General features: G+C 52.9%; 1 protein-coding gene across 1 annotated transcript; it reads right to left on the bottom strand.

Annotated features, from left to right (window-relative positions):
• Positions 1-13,058: 13,058 nt before the first annotated feature.
• On the bottom strand, positions 13,059-15,455 carry ELFN1 (extracellular leucine rich repeat and fibronectin type III domain containing 1). Its single transcript, XM_074158668.1, has one exon. The coding sequence runs from the start codon at positions 15,447-15,449 to the stop codon at positions 13,059-13,061; it is 2,391 nt and encodes a 796-aa protein (XP_074014769.1). The 5' UTR covers positions 15,450-15,455.
• Positions 15,456-16,855: the final 1,400 nt, after the last annotated feature.

Here is a 16,855-nt window from a genome sequence, read left to right as displayed (position 1 = left end):
TGATCTTTAAGTTCCTTCCAACCCAAACCATTCTATGATTCTATGATTCTAAGAAAAGCTCCCCCAAGATAGCACCAATCTCTTGGGTGGATCCATCCAGCTGATGATGGGTGTCTTTGGGGAAGAGTCTGTAGGTATCACTCACGCTTCATGTCAATGCTGGAGTGTCTTGCCTCGTGCAGGCAGAGCATCACTGTGTGCTTCCAGCCAGGTTGGGAGGATTCCTCGCCCCACTTGGAGACAGCAGGAGCCCACCATGGCGTGCGGCCATTCCTGAGCCTCCAGCCCCAAGGTGAGGATTACAGCTCTGACAAATCACTCGTTAACTTTGCTAACTCATTAGAAAACACCAAGTGTGGAACAGATCCGAGGCATGCTAATGACTGATTTTAAGGGATCGCTGTGGTGGTAAACCATAATTAACAGTCTATAGCAGCACTTCCTATTTAATTACGCACCAGCAGAGCTGGGAGGCACAGGAAGGTTGATGGGCAAGTTGGGAGCCACCAGCACAGACTGCCCACCCCTGATGGGTGACCCCGAGGGAGGTTTGGGTGGTGGGACTCACTGTAGGCTGAGTTGGTTTGGTTGGCATCTCCCAGCATCTACTGGCCATGGTTGTGAGCTAGAGGGGGGGTCACAGGCTGTACCTCTGACCCCCAGGTATGGGTGTGGAGTGCTGGGTTGTGGGTGACCTTTGTCATGGGTCTTCCCTGAAGGCTTTGCTTCTGCAAAGGGAGCTGTCAGCTTTTGGGAGGCCTCTGCTCTTCTCTGGCTAGGAGGGGATCACAGGTCCTTCATGCAGCCCCCATCTGCAGGACCTCTCTCCTCCCGTGTGCTGCCAGTACAGCCAAGCACCCTTCTGCACCCCACACATGGATTTTTAATACCATGAATGTGCTTATGGAGGATGGAAATCCCACCTGCATGGGATGCTCAGCCCCAGTCGCGCTGGCAGATGGGGTGGTCCTACAGGTTGCCCCAAAACCCCAACCCCAAGCTCATTCCTGCCCTGTGCAGGGACCCCACGATGCCTGCGACACCATCCAGCCTGGCTACCCCTCCTTTTCCTCCCTTCTCTCCTTGGGAGGAGGAGGAGGGTAGCTCATGGGGCTGAAGTAGAGATGTTCCCAAGGTGAGGAAGGCACCAGGCCCCCCAAAAAGCCACAACCTGCTCCCAAGCACCATGTTTCCATCACTGCTCTTTCCTGGCTTCACGGTTAACTCTGGCCGTGCACAGTCCCCAGGTCCTGGTACCGGTGTTAAATGTAATGAATGATCTTGTCCTCCTTGTTTGTCTCCTCTTTAGTGTAACACTGTAATTAGCTTAATTACCAACAGATTCATATTTTTTTTTGGTAACTTAAAATGGAAATTAAATTTTGCACCAGGTTTTACAGGCTGTTAACGGGAATCGAATAATCAAGCCTGACTCCAAGTCCTTGAAAATGAGTATTAAAAAAGGTCTGAATTTGCATATTCATGTTTTTAATAGGGTTCAGAAGGTATATTTGCAACTGATGAAAAGGATTAATTAAGCCTAATTTGCATAGGAAGAACAGTTTAACCCCTTGCATCCTAGCAAGGCAGGGACTGACAGTTTGAATGCCATGGCTTGATGCTGGAGAGACACACAGGCAACGCAGCATGGGGCGAGAGCAGCGCCCTGTGGAGCATCTTCCTTCCCCTCAAAGAAGACAGGACCTGGGGAGATCCAGGACCCCAGCATTGTCCCCCTGTGCCCACAGCCACCTCTCGGTTCAGCCTGTGTCACTCTGCTGTGGTGGTTCCTGACCTGGGGTCTCCCACAGCAATGCCACCGCGTCAGGCCTTGAGCAAAACCTGCTGCTCCTCCCAGCGTGAGCTGGGCTCTTCAGCTCCAACACAGGTTTAAGATATAGTTTTGGTCAATAGTTTTGGTTCCCTGAGCTGTTCTCAGCAGGGCTGCCCATGGCCACCATGGGGTGGGAGCACCCATGTCTGGCAGGGTCACCAAAACCTTCCTCTCCTGATCTCATTTCCGATTTTTCTTTTTCTCAGTGAGGCTGATGCTGGTCAGGGGTTGAAGGCTCTACAGGAACCTCAGACCAGGATGAGACTCGGTGTGTCCTGTCTATCAGCCATCGTTCTGAGGCTCTGCTCAGGAGGTGACAGAATCCCAAAAACCTGGGACTCAGGCAACTTCAGGGGAAGGTGCTGCCTGCACCCTAAATCCCAGCTGGCACCCCCAGCATGGAGAAATCAGCAGGATCTTGCTCAGCTTTGTCCAGCTGTCATCTCAGAAAAGCATATAAACCTCCCCAAAATCAATTATACCCCCAACCTGGAAAGCAAAGCAGGAACGTGATACTTCCTGAGGCCCTACAAAGCTGAGAACAGAGCACAGCTTTGAGTCAGCGCCTGAATGTTGCTAAAAAGTGGGAAAAAATAAATAAATCAGGCATTCATTTTGCTTCAGCAGGTGGTGTGCTGCGTTCCCCTTGTAATGCTTTGGTGGCGTGTGTTGCTAATTATTTTTCGGGTGGAATTTGCTGTGCACAGCGCACGGGGTTCATTAGACAGAGATGGCTTTGAAGTGGCGTTCGGAATTAATGCTGGCATATGTAAATGTTTCTTGTGCCATGGAAAAGCTGGCTATAAATGATGCATGAGGTCCAGCGAGAGAGATGCTTGCTTTGTTTATACACACCCATCGGGCTTCGTTATGCCAAAAACAGGCAGGGGAAATTCGGCAGCGTCTTGCACACTCCGTATATCCGCTGCCCGGCTGTACGTGAGCGTTTAGCTGAAGTTAGCGTGGCATCCTGAGCACGCCTCATCCCCAGTTCCCTGCGGCCAGAAACACGTGCCACCGACCTGGCAAGGCTGCTGCTGCCTCTGCCATTGGCATCTTCCCCAGGTCCCCCAGACGAGGAGGAGGACGCGTCCTGCCCGGTAAATCATCGAGGTCCTGAGCCATACGCCTCACCCCAGGAAAAGCTGCCTCGGGGGAGAGGTGCTTAGAGGTAACACTGGTTTAAGGAGTCCCTGCTCACCTCCTCCTGCTCTCACCCGACTCATCCTCCCAGCACAGGGTCCATAGCAGCAGAGATGGGGAACGTTTCACTTAAAGAGAAGAAAACCTGAAGAAAGAGAAAGAAAGCACAAAGCCCACAAGCACGGCTGAGAGAGCAGGAGGCAGTGCCTGGGGCAAGAAGCCGTGGGAATGTAAGATCCCTCAACCCCTGTCTCCACCAAAGGCTTTTGATGATGGCGCTGCTGCTGCTGGACGTATCCCACAAGAGCTGAGTTCAGCCCTGGGCTCTGGTCTGCTCTTATTGAAAAGGCAAAAATGAACTCTGTGTTGGTTCCTACCAGCAGCAGTGAATTGAGATGAGATCTGGGGAAGAACTTCTTTGCTGTGAGGGTGGTGAGAGCCTGGCCCAGGTTGCCCAGAGAAGCTGTGGCTGCCCCATCCCTGGAGGGGTTCAAGACCAGGTTGGACGGGGCTTGGAGCAACCTGGTCTGGTGGGAGGTGTCCCTGCCCAGGGCAGGGGGTGGCACTGGGTAGGCTTTAAAGTTCCTTCCAACCCAAACCTTTCTATGTTTCTGTGATCCTGATGAGCCTTTTCTTCTCCCGGCTCTTTCCCTTTGCACTGGACCAGGAGCAGTCCCCAGCCCCTCGGCCACCCCCTATGCAGAGCCTGCGTGGGGCGTCTCTCAGGCGCTCCCTGGCTCCTCCACTGCCAAGAAAACAGGCTGGAAATCACCGAGGTGCAACTGTGTCGTGTTTTCTCTGCAGTGTTTACAAAACCGCTTGCTCATCAAACACAAAGGGAACTGTTTACTTTTTAAGTAAAACAAACATAAAATACCTCCATCTTTATTGCCGTTCCAAAGGCTGCTTTGTTCCCTCCAGCCTCCGCGCTTGCCAAGGCAATAGGGCTGTGCCATCGGGGTCTCGCTGAGCCCGTATCCATGCAGGGATGAGTGCCACACTCCTGCCCTGTGGATGCCCCGTCCACCCCCATGTAGGTCCCGCACGGGGGCAGTTCCTGGGCAGGAAACACCAAATTCTGGAACTATTGGACACCTGGCCCCATCCCCAGCCAGACAAGCTCCCTGTCACGGATCTGGTCTGGACAAGCTGGAGGTGAGGAAGGAAGGAGCAGAGTAAGGAACTGTGACTGAGTGCTGAGAGGTTGTTGTGTTTCCCTACTTCCAACTGTTTATTTACCAGCGTGTTGGAGAGCAGCGACTCTTCCTCATGCCTTATTGAGAAGCTCAGCTGTGAAATAACTAAATGAACCATCCCTTTTTATTAGCCTTTGGACTTAGCAGAGGAGCAATCAGTTAATGGCTGACCAGTTTTTGAAGGTGCTAAGCACATTACAAGTGCTAAGTATTATTATTTTCCCTGCAATGTTTTATTTCTCCCTCTGAATATTCAGTTTAAATAACCCTTCCAATTACATTATCCAGTTTCATGCATTCTGCTCAGATTAAATGCGGTGCCGCTTACAATTCACTCAACTCTCTGGTTTCTGGGTCTCTGCAAGCCTCATCCTAACCTCTGCCTCTCAGTCCTGGGCTGAAACGGCCTCCGTTCTGGGTCCAGCATCTGCCCCAGCTCTGCTTTGCCTTCTTAAAACCAAATGCATCTGCATCGCTTCCCCACAGGCACTTCAACCTCTGGCTCCTTGCTCTTGCATATTTATTTTTCTTTCTTGATAGGGGAACATTTTGCAACCTTTCCCTTTCCTTCCAGCTAAATTAGCTCCCTGGATAAGCTATCTCCTCCCCTTTGCTGGGATCTTCCTACGATGCCTTGTGCTGGTTTGGTTTCCTTTTCTTTGGGGAAGGGTGAGAGATCACCTGTCCAAAGGAGGACTTTGTCCCCTGGTGCCAGCCAAACTACCTTGTCTCACCTGGAGATCTCCAGCCACGCTCATCTGTGGCTTTGTAGAGGAGTATGGGCCTGGCTCAGACCTCACACCCCGGTGTGTGAATCCACCCCTTCTTCTGACAGCTCTGGACCAGCCATTGGTGGTCAAGTCCTTCACAGCCACAGACAGGCTCTTCTGGGTGGGCTGTCTCCAAAGCCAGACTGGGGCAGGGGCTTTCCACTTGTCCCCCCCAGCCACAAGAGCACCCTAACCGTGTCCAAAAGGGTTTCATCATCTCTGGTGCTGAGGAGCACCAGATTCTCCTGATGGTTGTGCTGGGTCCCATCTGGTCTCCAGAACAGAACTGTGAGATGGGTGGGAGACCAGAAACCAGCCCATGTCTCACAGCTCCTCCATGGAAATAGGTTTGGGGTGGCCACACTGGGTGTCAGCTCTCCCCAGCCTCTGCTGCCAGTCTCCTGGTTCATGCCTTATTCCAAGACCTGGTGGCTGCATTTGACTGTCTTTTAGGAGCCATGACCGTGCTCCGAGACCAGAGGAGGCTGTGGAACAGCTCAGGGGCTTGTCAGCTCTCAGCACTTGAAGGATTTCTTACGCGTGGGGCTGCCACGTTCCTGCCCAGGATTTCCCAGGCAGAGCTGTGTGTGAGTGAACTCTGAAGCGGGTGGTAGCGTTGTTACAGCCGGAGTGATCTAAGGGTATAATTGAAATCAGGTTGGTATGGAGAGGAAATATCCTTTATGGCAATATCTGAGGTGGCTGGGGGAAAAAAAACCCAAACCACAAGTTCATTCTCAGCCTGGACTGAGCTGAACGCACCAGGGATGTTTTGGATGGCCAGTGGCGGACGATTCATGCAGATGTGCTCCGTGGCCACTTGGCCAGGGGGTTGCTGGCCCTGCCAGCGCCTCAGAGCGACTCCCAACAACTGCTCTGCTCCCGCTCCTCAAACCTTACTGCAGCACAACCCCCTGGTGGGGCAGGAGGGCATGACTGGGAGAAGCAGGCTTCAAGCCCCAACCGCAGGGAAGGGGAATCTTTGTGTCTTGGCTACAAATGTGGTGGAATGAGATTAATTAATTTAGCTGCATCACGTGAAGAGTGCCAGCGTTTACTTAGGAGAGACCACAGATGAGCTTTGGCGGTACCCAGAGAGGCCTCCTGCCGCTCGGATGGGCTGGGTAGCTCTTGATTGCAGGGCAGGAGATGCCCAAGGAGAGCTCTGCTGTGGAAAAGCGATGTCGAGAAAGAGAGAAAAAAAAAAACACATTTAAGAGGCCTCCAGCAGACACAAGCTGCAGGCACCATGCAGAAGCTTGGAGGCTTCCCATCATACCCCTGCAGACAAGGGCAAGCTGGCCAGGGGCTCGTGCGAGGATGGAGGAGGCCAGCAAGGCTGGACGCTGTGGTGGGGTGAGCCAGACGGGTGAGCTGAGGAACTGGAAGGAAGGTGGGAGGAAAGTGTGGATGATGTGTGTGGGGCTGCTCGCTTCCTCTCACAGCTGGAAACGCTAAAGAGTATGAGAGACCCAGAAGAGAGCCCAGGAGGTGGGCAAGACAACACGGGGGACAGCGCTCGCGTAGCTTAATGGAGAATATGGACCAGGAGAGAGGAGCTCATTAGAAAAGGGCATGGCACAGTGAAGAGAGGAGAGGTTATAAACCATGAGAAAGCTGATAAAAGACAGAAATGGAAATCTTTTAGTCCCAAAGAAAGCAGGGATGGAGTACATTAATGAGCTCCTTAATGGCGAGGCAAGTAAAGGTGAGCAGCAAATGGCTATTTCCCGACAGCTGAGCCGAGTGTGAAAAAGCAGATGCTGGTGGGATGTGCGAAGCAATCGGCACATACAGGAACAACAGCGCACCCCGTCTCATTAACATTCCCAGTGAATTATTACAAAGGCACACACATGCAAACTCAGAGGCTTGGCGGACCCTTTTGGTTCCTCTGCAGGGACAGAGAAGTTGCAGAGTATGAGAGACCCAGAAGAGAGCCCAGGAGGTGGGCAAGACAACACGGCACATTCGCATCCAATTTGGACCCACAGAAAGGGTAACAAAACTAGAGCGAAAGCTAGCATCCTGCTTGGCTACTAGCCACGTGGTGAAAGTCCACATCCCTAATACTTCTGTGCCTTCTCATCCCTTGTGCAGAGGAAACTGAGTCCAGAAAAGGGGATTCTCTCTGGATCAGATGGTGTCCCTTCATTAAATACTGGGTGGGGAGGGGGGAAGGTGGGAATGAGCAAAACTTTCAAGGTGGCATTTGGGATCATCTCTACCACCTTTCTGGTGGTGCTAGTGAGCTGGCTGAGGGGGTAAAACTGGATATGACACAAAGGAGGTGTGAAAAAGGGGAGTGTTATGTAAATTCAAGTGAAGCCAAAGTCACTGCCAGAAGCCAAGGAGTTGGCTTCTGTTGGGTTGGCTTCTCCAGCACCACCTGCCATGGGCACTGGCACCTTCAGCACCTCAGGGCATCGGCGGCAGTGGTGCTTTGGAGATGAAGGAAGGGAAACGTGCTGTACATCTCTCTCTAAAGAACAATTTCACCTCCAGACATCTACCCAGGAAAACCAACTTGGGGCCCCATGATGGGAAGCCTGTGGTGAGTCAATGGGTGGAAGGAGCTGGAGGAGAGGGCTGGGAGACCTCCAAGGTCCACACCGGGCACTGCTCCATGGAGCCAGGCCACCACAGGATAAGACCTGTTCACATCCCTACACATTTAAGGGAAGATCCGGGCTTTTCCCAAATAACCCCTTTGTCCTCTGAAGCCCATCCCTTCTCCTCTACTCTGTCCCTGTCCTGTGTCCATGTGCATCCATGTGTTCACAGCTCCAAGCCTTGGGGTGGTGGCACTGTCCCCACAGTGCGGAGGAGAGGGACAGGGTGTGCAGGGAAGAGGAGCTGAAGCCACGGCGAGCCAGTCCCAAAATGGGCAGGGAGGGTGCTGCTGCCTTGTCGGTCCCCACCCCGAGGACCACTCACAGATGCAAATAAATTCTGACCTGGGCTCCCAAATTCCTGCTCTGCCGGCTGCAAATAGCTAAAAATAGCCCAACGCAGTGCGTGCTGGCTTCAATCACCCTCATCGATCTGATGATTTTGGGTCTGGTCCAGCAGCGCTGCAGCTCAGCCCTTCCACAGCCCAGGGTACCTCCCGGACCCCTCCTCGCCCAAAGGATTTGTGTGATCGGGCCACCTCCACTGCACCGCCCCCCCCCCACACCTTGCCAACCCCCTTCTCCTGCAAAACGAGGTGATTTATTGCTCCAGAGCCCGACAGGCAGCCAGGCGGCAGCAAGTACGTGACCGGGGAGGGGTTTGTGTTGCAGCTCCTGATTTCTGCAGAGCCACATCCACCACAGTGATGAGTTTGGGGGGTCTCGGGCAACACAGCTCTTGTTTTGCCAAGGCCCAGCCCTGATTCAGGGAAGGGCTGATCTAGGAAGGGGACACAGGGGAGCATTTGGAGGGGTTTTAGCTGGGGGCATTGGCAGAGAGAGACCACAAACATGCAGGAGCTGGTTCTGCTGCTCTGGCACCGGCTCTCCACTGGCACTGGGCATCTCCCAGGTGTGGATGCATGGGCTGACCCATAAGTATCGACGGAGATGGAGGAGAAATGGCTCCAAGTGGCACTTGCAGCCCCAGGAAAGGCCCCATCACCCAGTAAGCACCGCAGGTCACTGGCTTGATTTGAGCAGAGCCAACACAGTCTGGCTGTTGTCATGGTCTGGGTAGCAAACAGGGAGCACCTTCTTGCCTTAGGGCCCCCCGTGCATCCTCAGAGACACCCTCCCATGGGATTTGCACCTCTCTTTGTGGCAAACTCAGCTGAAGCCAGCAGGAGGCTCAAATCCCAGACTGGGGGCAGGTGTGACACCTCTAACACACATCAGCTGTGAAGAAATAGGCAGCCAGCCACCAGCCCCAGGGCCACCACATCCCTTCTCAAGTGCCCTGCTGCCCCGGGAGGAACCTGGCCAGGCAGGGCCTGCCACTGCCACCACCATTTGTTGTTCCATGTTTCTATCTGTGGACATTGCACTTCCCGTGGGCCATGTTTGGAAATACGTGGACCCAACGCGTGCACACCAGGGCAGGTGGGTGCTCTCAGGAATGCTGGGCTTCAATGGTGCGTGTCTGTATGGGGAGGTTTCTGTCCTAATTTACAGGATTTTAAAAAATATGCAGGCTCTAGACGTCACACAGACTTTGTAAGACGTGGCAGGGCCCTCTGCTGACTCTTGGCCAGAGCAAGGATTAAGCTGTGGGTGTTGTGGGCTCTGATTTAGTCTTTGCTGAGATGTTGGGGGAGGGCTTCTAGTTCACTGGTCCTCATTTTCCCCTTGAAGTGGGACAGAATGAGGGACAAAGGTTTGCCCTGACCTTCCCTTCTCTTCACTTGGACATGTCTTTCCCGTGTCCCCTCCTTTCCCTCTTTCTGTTTGTCAGGGACCCCTCTTGCTTTGGGTGGGCTTGGGTTAATAAGAACAGCCTGGCAGGACAAGGTATCATTTCTCTTCGCAGAAGCAGCTTGAGGGCTTTGGTGGTTGAACAGGAGACAAAATAAAGAAGAAAAGCACTCAGCGGGTCACAAGTGGTGAAATTCTCCCTCTGCCCTCAGAGGGGTCTGTAAAGCAGCTGAGGGGATGAAGGATGCTGCGATCAGAGCTCACTATGCTCTGTGCAGAGCCACCTCAGGAGGTCCATGCATGGTGTGGTGACTTTGGGGACAGTGTCCTTCCCTTTCCTTGCCTGGCTTTTTTTCTCAGCTCATCTTGTGGCATCTCATGCCAAGGGATGTGGGCCACAGCTGCCAGGACTGCACTATCTTGAAGGGAGGGTGAGGAGGCTGGAGGGTGCTCAGCGGTATGGCCATTGCATCGTCACCCAAGAACCATCTAGAGCTCTCTAAGACCCACAGCAACACACCACCAATTATGGGGGTACAGGGTGCTGTGTGTGCAGGGACCTCCCTTGGAGATACCTTGGAGGGGGCTAGACCTTTTCTAACCCTCCTTTTCTCCAACTGCAGAGAGTTTGCATCTGGGAAGTGTTTAATTTGGAAAGTCCAGCACTGCTGTATCACATTTCCTGTGTCAGTCTCTCGTTGGTTTATGACCGGCAAATTCCTGGTGTGAAAACAGAAGCAGGCTTTGATTTCATCTGCCCCTGCTGTTTTATGCCACTAACAACTTTGCTTTTCTACAGCAGCTTTTATTCTAGGAGCTAAATGGGCTTCACAGACAGGCAATTAATTAATTGAGCCTCCCCAACCAGCTTATGCCCTCAACGCCACGAGAAAGCGTTTTGCAGGGGAGGAAACAGAGGCAGAGGGCGAGCAAAATGCCTTGCCCCGGGTGAAGATCTGAACCCGCTGCTGATGTGCTGCTGCCTCCACAGCGAGGTGTTACGCTCTGCTGGCTGTGTCGGGGCTCCCAGCTGCTGCAGAGATGGTGGTCAAGACGTCATTGCCAAACTGGTGTGGGAACTGGTCTCAATGCGAGGAGAGACTGAGGAAGGTCTTTCAGTGTCTATTGGTGAGTGCCAGCAATGGAGCATCTGAGCCCAGATTAACTCAAGAAGTGCCACCGCCTTTGACCATCCCAGCCTCCTGGTGAGGACTCCCCTAAGACCATGAAACAGCGCCAGGAGGTCCGGACACCGTTTCCCCCATCCATCCTTGCTGGCCAACCCCTGTTTCTCCAGGAGGGACTCAGGGTTTGCAAGGGAAGGTGGGTTCAGCTGAAGGGTTCGCTCTGGTCCAGGTGCCACAGTGGAGATTTGGGGAAGGACCCACCATGGTGTCATGGGACAAGAGAGGGGTGACCCTCAGCTCCCCTTTCCAGGTCCTGCTCACTGACTGGTGAGGAAAACAGCCCTGGTCAGCCGTGTTCCACAGGCAGGATCCAGGGCATCTGGAGGAGGCGGAGGAATGTGCCTTTCCTCATGCAGAGTGAACGTGTTCCCGGGGAAATTGCTTGCCTTTTATTATGAAACCCTGCTAATGGCTTGTTGTCTACACAAATAACCACGGGGAATGAACTCGTGCACTTCCCAGCCTGCTCCGTGTCTTCCTGGCTCAGCTCCTTTCTGGGCAAACATAACCTTTTGCAAGAATACCTGTCAAAAGCGCTTTGAAATATTGAAATAACAGGATGGGATATGGTCTGCTCCTGGGCCCTAGTGCTCACCCGTCAGGACTCGGGATGTCCAGGAGAGTTCTGAGCAGGATACAACGGAAAAAGTCTGGGAAGCAGCAGGGCCTCAAAGCGCTGCATCTAGGGGGGCTTGTTGCCTCGCTGGGCTCCCACACACTCATCGGGGGATCAGACCCTCGTGTGGCCCCTGCTTCGTGTCAATCATGGGGTGAGATATGAAGGCCTGTGACTCAGCTGGAGCTAATTGGGGCAAAAATGTGTCCTTCGGCCACCAGCATGGCCTGGAATTGCCTTCATGGCCTGAATGCCTCCCTCCTCCTCCTCACCCCGTGAGTATGGCATCATCCGTGAGTGTTTTAGAGATGGGACAAAAAGCTACTGACAGACGTTGGAGAGCAATGGTTGAGGGGCATGTGGTTGCTTAGGTGGACACCGGACATGAACATGACAGGGCCATCCCCTTCCCTTCCAGTTTCTGAGGCCCAAGGGCTGCTCAGGGGCATGTTTGCTCACGTGAAATGGGAGCCACGTGGCCCGTGGGCATTGCTGGGCTGCAGGCAGGAGGGGCTGCACTCGCTGCCTTTGGGGTTATCCATGGGGGACCTGCTAGACATCGGGTGGTGGGAGTCCCAAGAGAATCCCTGGATCCCTGGACCAGGGTCTGTGCCTACTGGAATAGCTCTCAATATGAGCAAGCTGTAAATGCTTGGTGTCTTCTCCCTCAACAAAATCACCCCAAACCACAACAGATGTCCTTGTCTGAAGAGCACGGCAAGAGGGTTTCTGCTCTAACCCATCGCCGGCTCCCCAGCCTGCAAGGTAAGGGGATAATCCACCCCTCACTGCCTGGCCTCAAGGGCCACCACTCCAGATATGTCTTCTGGGGGAGAGACCAACACCCATTGCTTGGCGGCACCTGCTCAACCAAGAGCCCTTCACTTCCCATCCTCTTCCCTGTTCCTGGAGGTGATGGTTTCCCACCTGGAAGAAGGTGAGGGATTCTGCTTTTCTGGGTACTTGCCCTTTTTCTCAGCGTACTTGGAAAAGATGAGGACTTGGTCATAGACAATTGTTGGGAGAAGTCAAACCCAAACACTTAGAAACCCAAACACTCCCCTGCCCTCCAAAAATATACCCATAACCAACCAACCAACCAACAACCAACCAACAAAAAAGTCCTTCAAACCAAACATCCATCTCTTTCTCTAAAATCCATGATTAAAACCTGATACAAACAGGTGAATATAGAGATATATATATATTTTTAGTAGATGTAGTATTGTTTTTTTTTTTCTCCTCTCTCTTTCTCATTATACAGCAAACATTGCAAATATAGAAATTTTCTCTGTACAATTAACGACTTCAGTTTACAATGCAATGTGTGGTAAAACCTCTCAGTGAGTGAAAATGTGAACGGGCCTTCGACCGGGTAAAAGTCTAAACTGGAAGACTCCGTTTGCAAAAACAGCCCAAAGGACGGATCTCCTTCTGGTCTCTTTTTTGGTTTTTTTGTTGCTGTTTTTGTTGCTGTTGATTTTGGAAGGGAAGGAAGGAAGAACACAAACTGTTCACAAAGAATCCACAAAATCACGGAATAGGGACTCATGCAATGCAATATTGGGAAACGCCAGACCTCAGCTCTCTGCCCGCTCTTTCACTTTCTTTTTATATTCAATTTTTAATTTTTTCTTATTTTTTTTAAAAAAAAATCAAAATGAAACAAAACTTTTTTTTTTCACTCCACAGTTTGTTTGTTTTGTAAAGTTTGTGTTCAAATTTGGTGTGTGTCTCACCAATGTGAGGACGTTTTAATATCTCACTTTATATATTATATAGAATATTTATAGTTTTTTCATAATTTGTTCTCTCTTTTATTTTTATTGATTCTTTTTTTTTTTTTTCCAATTTTATTTTGTTTCAAAGACAGTCTGAATAAAAATAGCTGCTGCGGATTTCTTTTGGTCCAGTTAGTGTGTTAAGTCACGAGTTGCGTGAGGACTCAGGACTTTTGCTGGGCAGAGACACCCTTCCAGTAGTCTAAGATGTCGTGAAGATCCTCATCTTTGGCAAACTGGACCTTTTTGCGTAGGGCATGGCCGGCTGCCATGTACTCCTCCTCGTCTTTGTGCCGCTTGCGGTTGAGTTTGAAGCGCTCCCAGATGCTGTGCGATGGTTTGCAGGTGTACTCTGGGCTGGAGGTGTAGCTCAGGTTGTGGTATTGAGGCGAGAGCTGGGAATAGGCCAGGTCTCTGGGGCGAGGACGGGTCAGGGGCTCCAGGATGGAGGGCTTTCGCCCCGCCATGCTGTCGTGCTGCTCCCCTTGGTGCGAGCCGGGGTAGGAGTGCCGGTGTTCGCTGTACTGACGGATCTTCTCCGCCTCTGCCCGCAGGATGGCCGCAGCCGGTGTCACAGTGAGGATGGTGTCAGTGGTGGGGGATGTCTTCTCGATGTATTTGGCTTCTGATTTGTGTCCCGATCCCTCAGAGCGGTAGGACCTGGGGCTCCGTATGGAGCCGCTGGAAGAGGTGCTGGAGCGTTTGGGGGCCGCCTCCATGCTGTGGTGCCGCTGGAGAGGGTGGTTGTAGCTTTCCTTGTAGACGGGGGAGAGGAATCCATGCTTGCTGGGGATCTGCTCTGATAAGAGCACCAGCTGAGGCTCCACCGTGGAGACTGCCCCTGATTTCACCCCTTGGAAGGAGGTGGACTCAGATTTCAAGGCATCGATGCAGTTGTTGATGATCTGATTCACCTTGTCCACCTCCTTGGCAATGGTGGAGATTTCAGCCACAGAGCTCTGGGTGTCTGGCGGCAGGGACAGCTCACAGTCTCTCCTCTCAGGCTGCTCGCCCGTCCTCACCTCCATGTAGTTGCCCTTGGTGGCCTTGGGGGTCTCACTGCTGTCGATCAACTTGTACTGCTCGACCTCTCCAGCAGAAGGCAGGTAGGGGATGCGGGTCACCGTCTCCCCACCCAGCATCTGTCCCTGGGACAGCTGGGTGATGCTGGTGGTCTCCATTTCTGGCCCATATTTCAGCTCGATAATGGTCTTCTTCATGCTGCCGGCAGCCTTTTTGTGCTTCTCCTCCTGCTGGCGCCTCTTCCGGAGACAGTAATATACAACGCCCAGGACAATCACCATGCCAAAGAGACAGCCCAGGATTGTCATGATATAATGAGTGGCAGTGGAAGGGGTGGGCACCGGCTCCTTGCGGTTGGGTCTGGTGGGTGTGATGGTGACGCAGGTGTGGTTGTACTTGGAGTATTGGTGGACAGAGACCACACAGTAGGTGTAATCTCTTTGTGCTACTAGGTTGCTCACGGTGATGTTCTCCTCCTTCTTCCTGAGCTTGGTGATCATGGAGGAGAAGCCATTTTCGAACTGGGAGAGGATGTACATCTTGCTGAAGGGGTAGGGGATCTGCACGGTGAGGACGGCCGAGTTGTGGTTGAGGTGCTTCACCTGGATGTTGGGGCGTACCTCCGTCTCGCCGATGGGCGTGAAGAGGGAGAACTGGGGGGTCGTGCCATCGCCAGAGGAGCACTCCTCCTCGGAGCAGGGGCTTTCAGAGGGCGCCGTGGTCACCTGGTACCTGGGAGGGATAAAACGAGGGATCACAGTGTAGGAGCCACCGGTGCAAAGAGAAGAGAGCATGCTCAGAGCATTGCGGTAGCCAGTCCGGCCTTGGCCTAACAAGTAGTAGCCCGTGTAGTCGGGTGGGGAGTCGCACTGCATCCGGTCATACGTGCGTGTCATGTTGGTGAAAGCCTCCAGCCATTGCAGGAAACCGAGGAGCTCGCAGGAGCAGTAGAAGGGGTTACTGTAGAGTTCACAGACAGAGAGCTTGTTTAGGCCCCGAAAAGTGTTGCTGTCGAGTCTCTGGATCCTGTTCATGGACAGGTCAATGTTCACTATGTTGGGGCACTCCCAGAAGGCATTGGGGGTGACGGACTCGATGAGGTTGGCCTGGAGATAGAGGTACTCCAGCTTCCCCAGGCCCCGGAGGATGCCCTCGGTGAGGTTCCTCAGTCGGTTGTAACCCAGCTGCAGCACCTGGAGGTTGAACTGTCCTGAAAAGGCACCATCCTCGATGTAAGAGATCTCGTTCTTCGTCAGGTTGAGGTATGTCAGGTTGCCGAAGCGGCTGAGCGAGGCGTACTGCACGCTTTTGATCTTGTTGTCGTTCAGCCGCAAGTCCACAATGGTGCTGTTGATCTGCTGGGGGATGGACTCGTAAGGGGGCTGGTTTTGGCTGCAGATGGCCAACCAGACGAAGCCCTTGTCCCCCTCGATGAGCCAGCAGTCTGCCCGCACCCCGCTGGTGTGCAGGAGAGAGACGGCGGCCACGCAGACGCAGAGGGCTGACGTCGCGGCCCACCGGCGACCTGCCATCTGGAAGGGCGGCGCGGAGAAGGGGTTCCTGGTCTGCCAGAAGCGGGGAGCGGGACAGGGGCTGGGAAGACGTGGGCTAGTGCTTCTTCAGCAGCTTCGCTCGCCTCTCCCTTCTCCTCATGGCTTGGAGACAGGGGGGAAGCACCGGTGGAGAAAGAGGACCTCGGCGCCCACAGTATACGGCAGCCACCAGCCAGGGGCTACTACCACGGCCTGGGTGGCTGAGGCTGGTCCCACATCACCAGGTCTCTGGCATCTTGGGGAGGGAGTCATGAAGTTAGGTGCCCGTGTGGAGGAGCCCCTCTGGCTTAGAGACAAGCCTTCCTCTCACTTCTTATAGTACATCTCCTCGTTTTCTTTTTGCTGCCCATCGTGACACTGGTCCCCATCTCCATGTGCCTCTGCTGGTCTGGCTGTCCCCGCTCAGTCCCTTGGCTCACCTGCTCAAAACAAAACACAAACTAAACACAAAGGGAAGACAGACAGTGTTTAGAGGTGTTGGAAATATGTCCAACTACCCTCTTATTGTCAGGCTCTTGCATTCTAACTCTAGATACCACCTTGATTTTTTTTTTTTTGGGCACTGCCACCAGCAGCATTTGGCAGCACGAGGTAAGGTGGTCACTGACCATGGAGGTCACCCTCCTTTGAGCGTGTTGTCCAGTGTCACTTTATAGGCAGGGGAGAGACCAACGCACATCCAGGGCACCATTTGTCTGACCTATTTAGGTGTCTACCTTAGGAGGAGAGGAGTGATGCCCCAGAAGTGTCTGTTCCTCTTCACTGAGAGCAGATGAAGTCTAGACAACTCGCTCTGATGTAGATTTGAAGCTGCAGCGTTTTGCTGAGGGGAATCCTAACTGTCTCGCGTGCTGGTGTGCGCCGCAGCCGTGCCCACAGAGGGGGATGCTGATTGAGGACACTGTGTCTCTCTGGCTGCATTGCTGCGTAGTCTCTGGGATAAAGCCCAGCATCAAGCACCTGTCCTGTTTCTGAGATCCTGAGCAGTAGTTTCAGGGCACTCTTTGATTACAAAACACACTGGCGTGATTGTCCACCATCCCATGTCCTTGTCTGTGGTTGGGGCTTCCTGCCTGTCTCTAAGACCTCTCTCTTCCTCCTGGATGAAATGATGCAGAGTTGGGGAAGACCCTCAACTTTTCAGTGGCATAACAAGAGTATTTCATAGAATCCTAAAATGGTTCAAGTACTTAAGGGACCTTAAAGATCATTGAGTTCCAACAGTATTTGCAGAAGATGGGACAAGACCTTCTCTCCTCAGCCAGAAACGGCCATTTGAAGACCTGGAAGAGTCTTCACTAGACACAGACCAGTGGGGAAAGAAAACTATGGAGCTGCCAGCAGCCTCATTTCCCACAGAGAAACTCTCATTCCTGGCTCACGTT

The sequence above is a fragment of the Numenius arquata genome, chromosome 14, assembly GCF_964106895.1.
Source record: "Numenius arquata chromosome 14, bNumArq3.hap1.1, whole genome shotgun sequence".
Classification (NCBI taxonomy): domain Eukaryota; kingdom Metazoa; phylum Chordata; class Aves; order Charadriiformes; family Scolopacidae; genus Numenius; species Numenius arquata.
Note: the sequence above shows the minus strand (reverse complement) of the source record. Positions and strands in the feature narration are given on the sequence as shown.

Bases quoted from the DNA above. Each gene is read 5' to 3' on its own strand.
- ELFN1 (XM_074158668.1), bottom strand. From the start codon at position 15,449: ATGGCAGGTCGCCGGTGGGCCGCGACGTCAGCCCTCTGCGTCTGCGTG.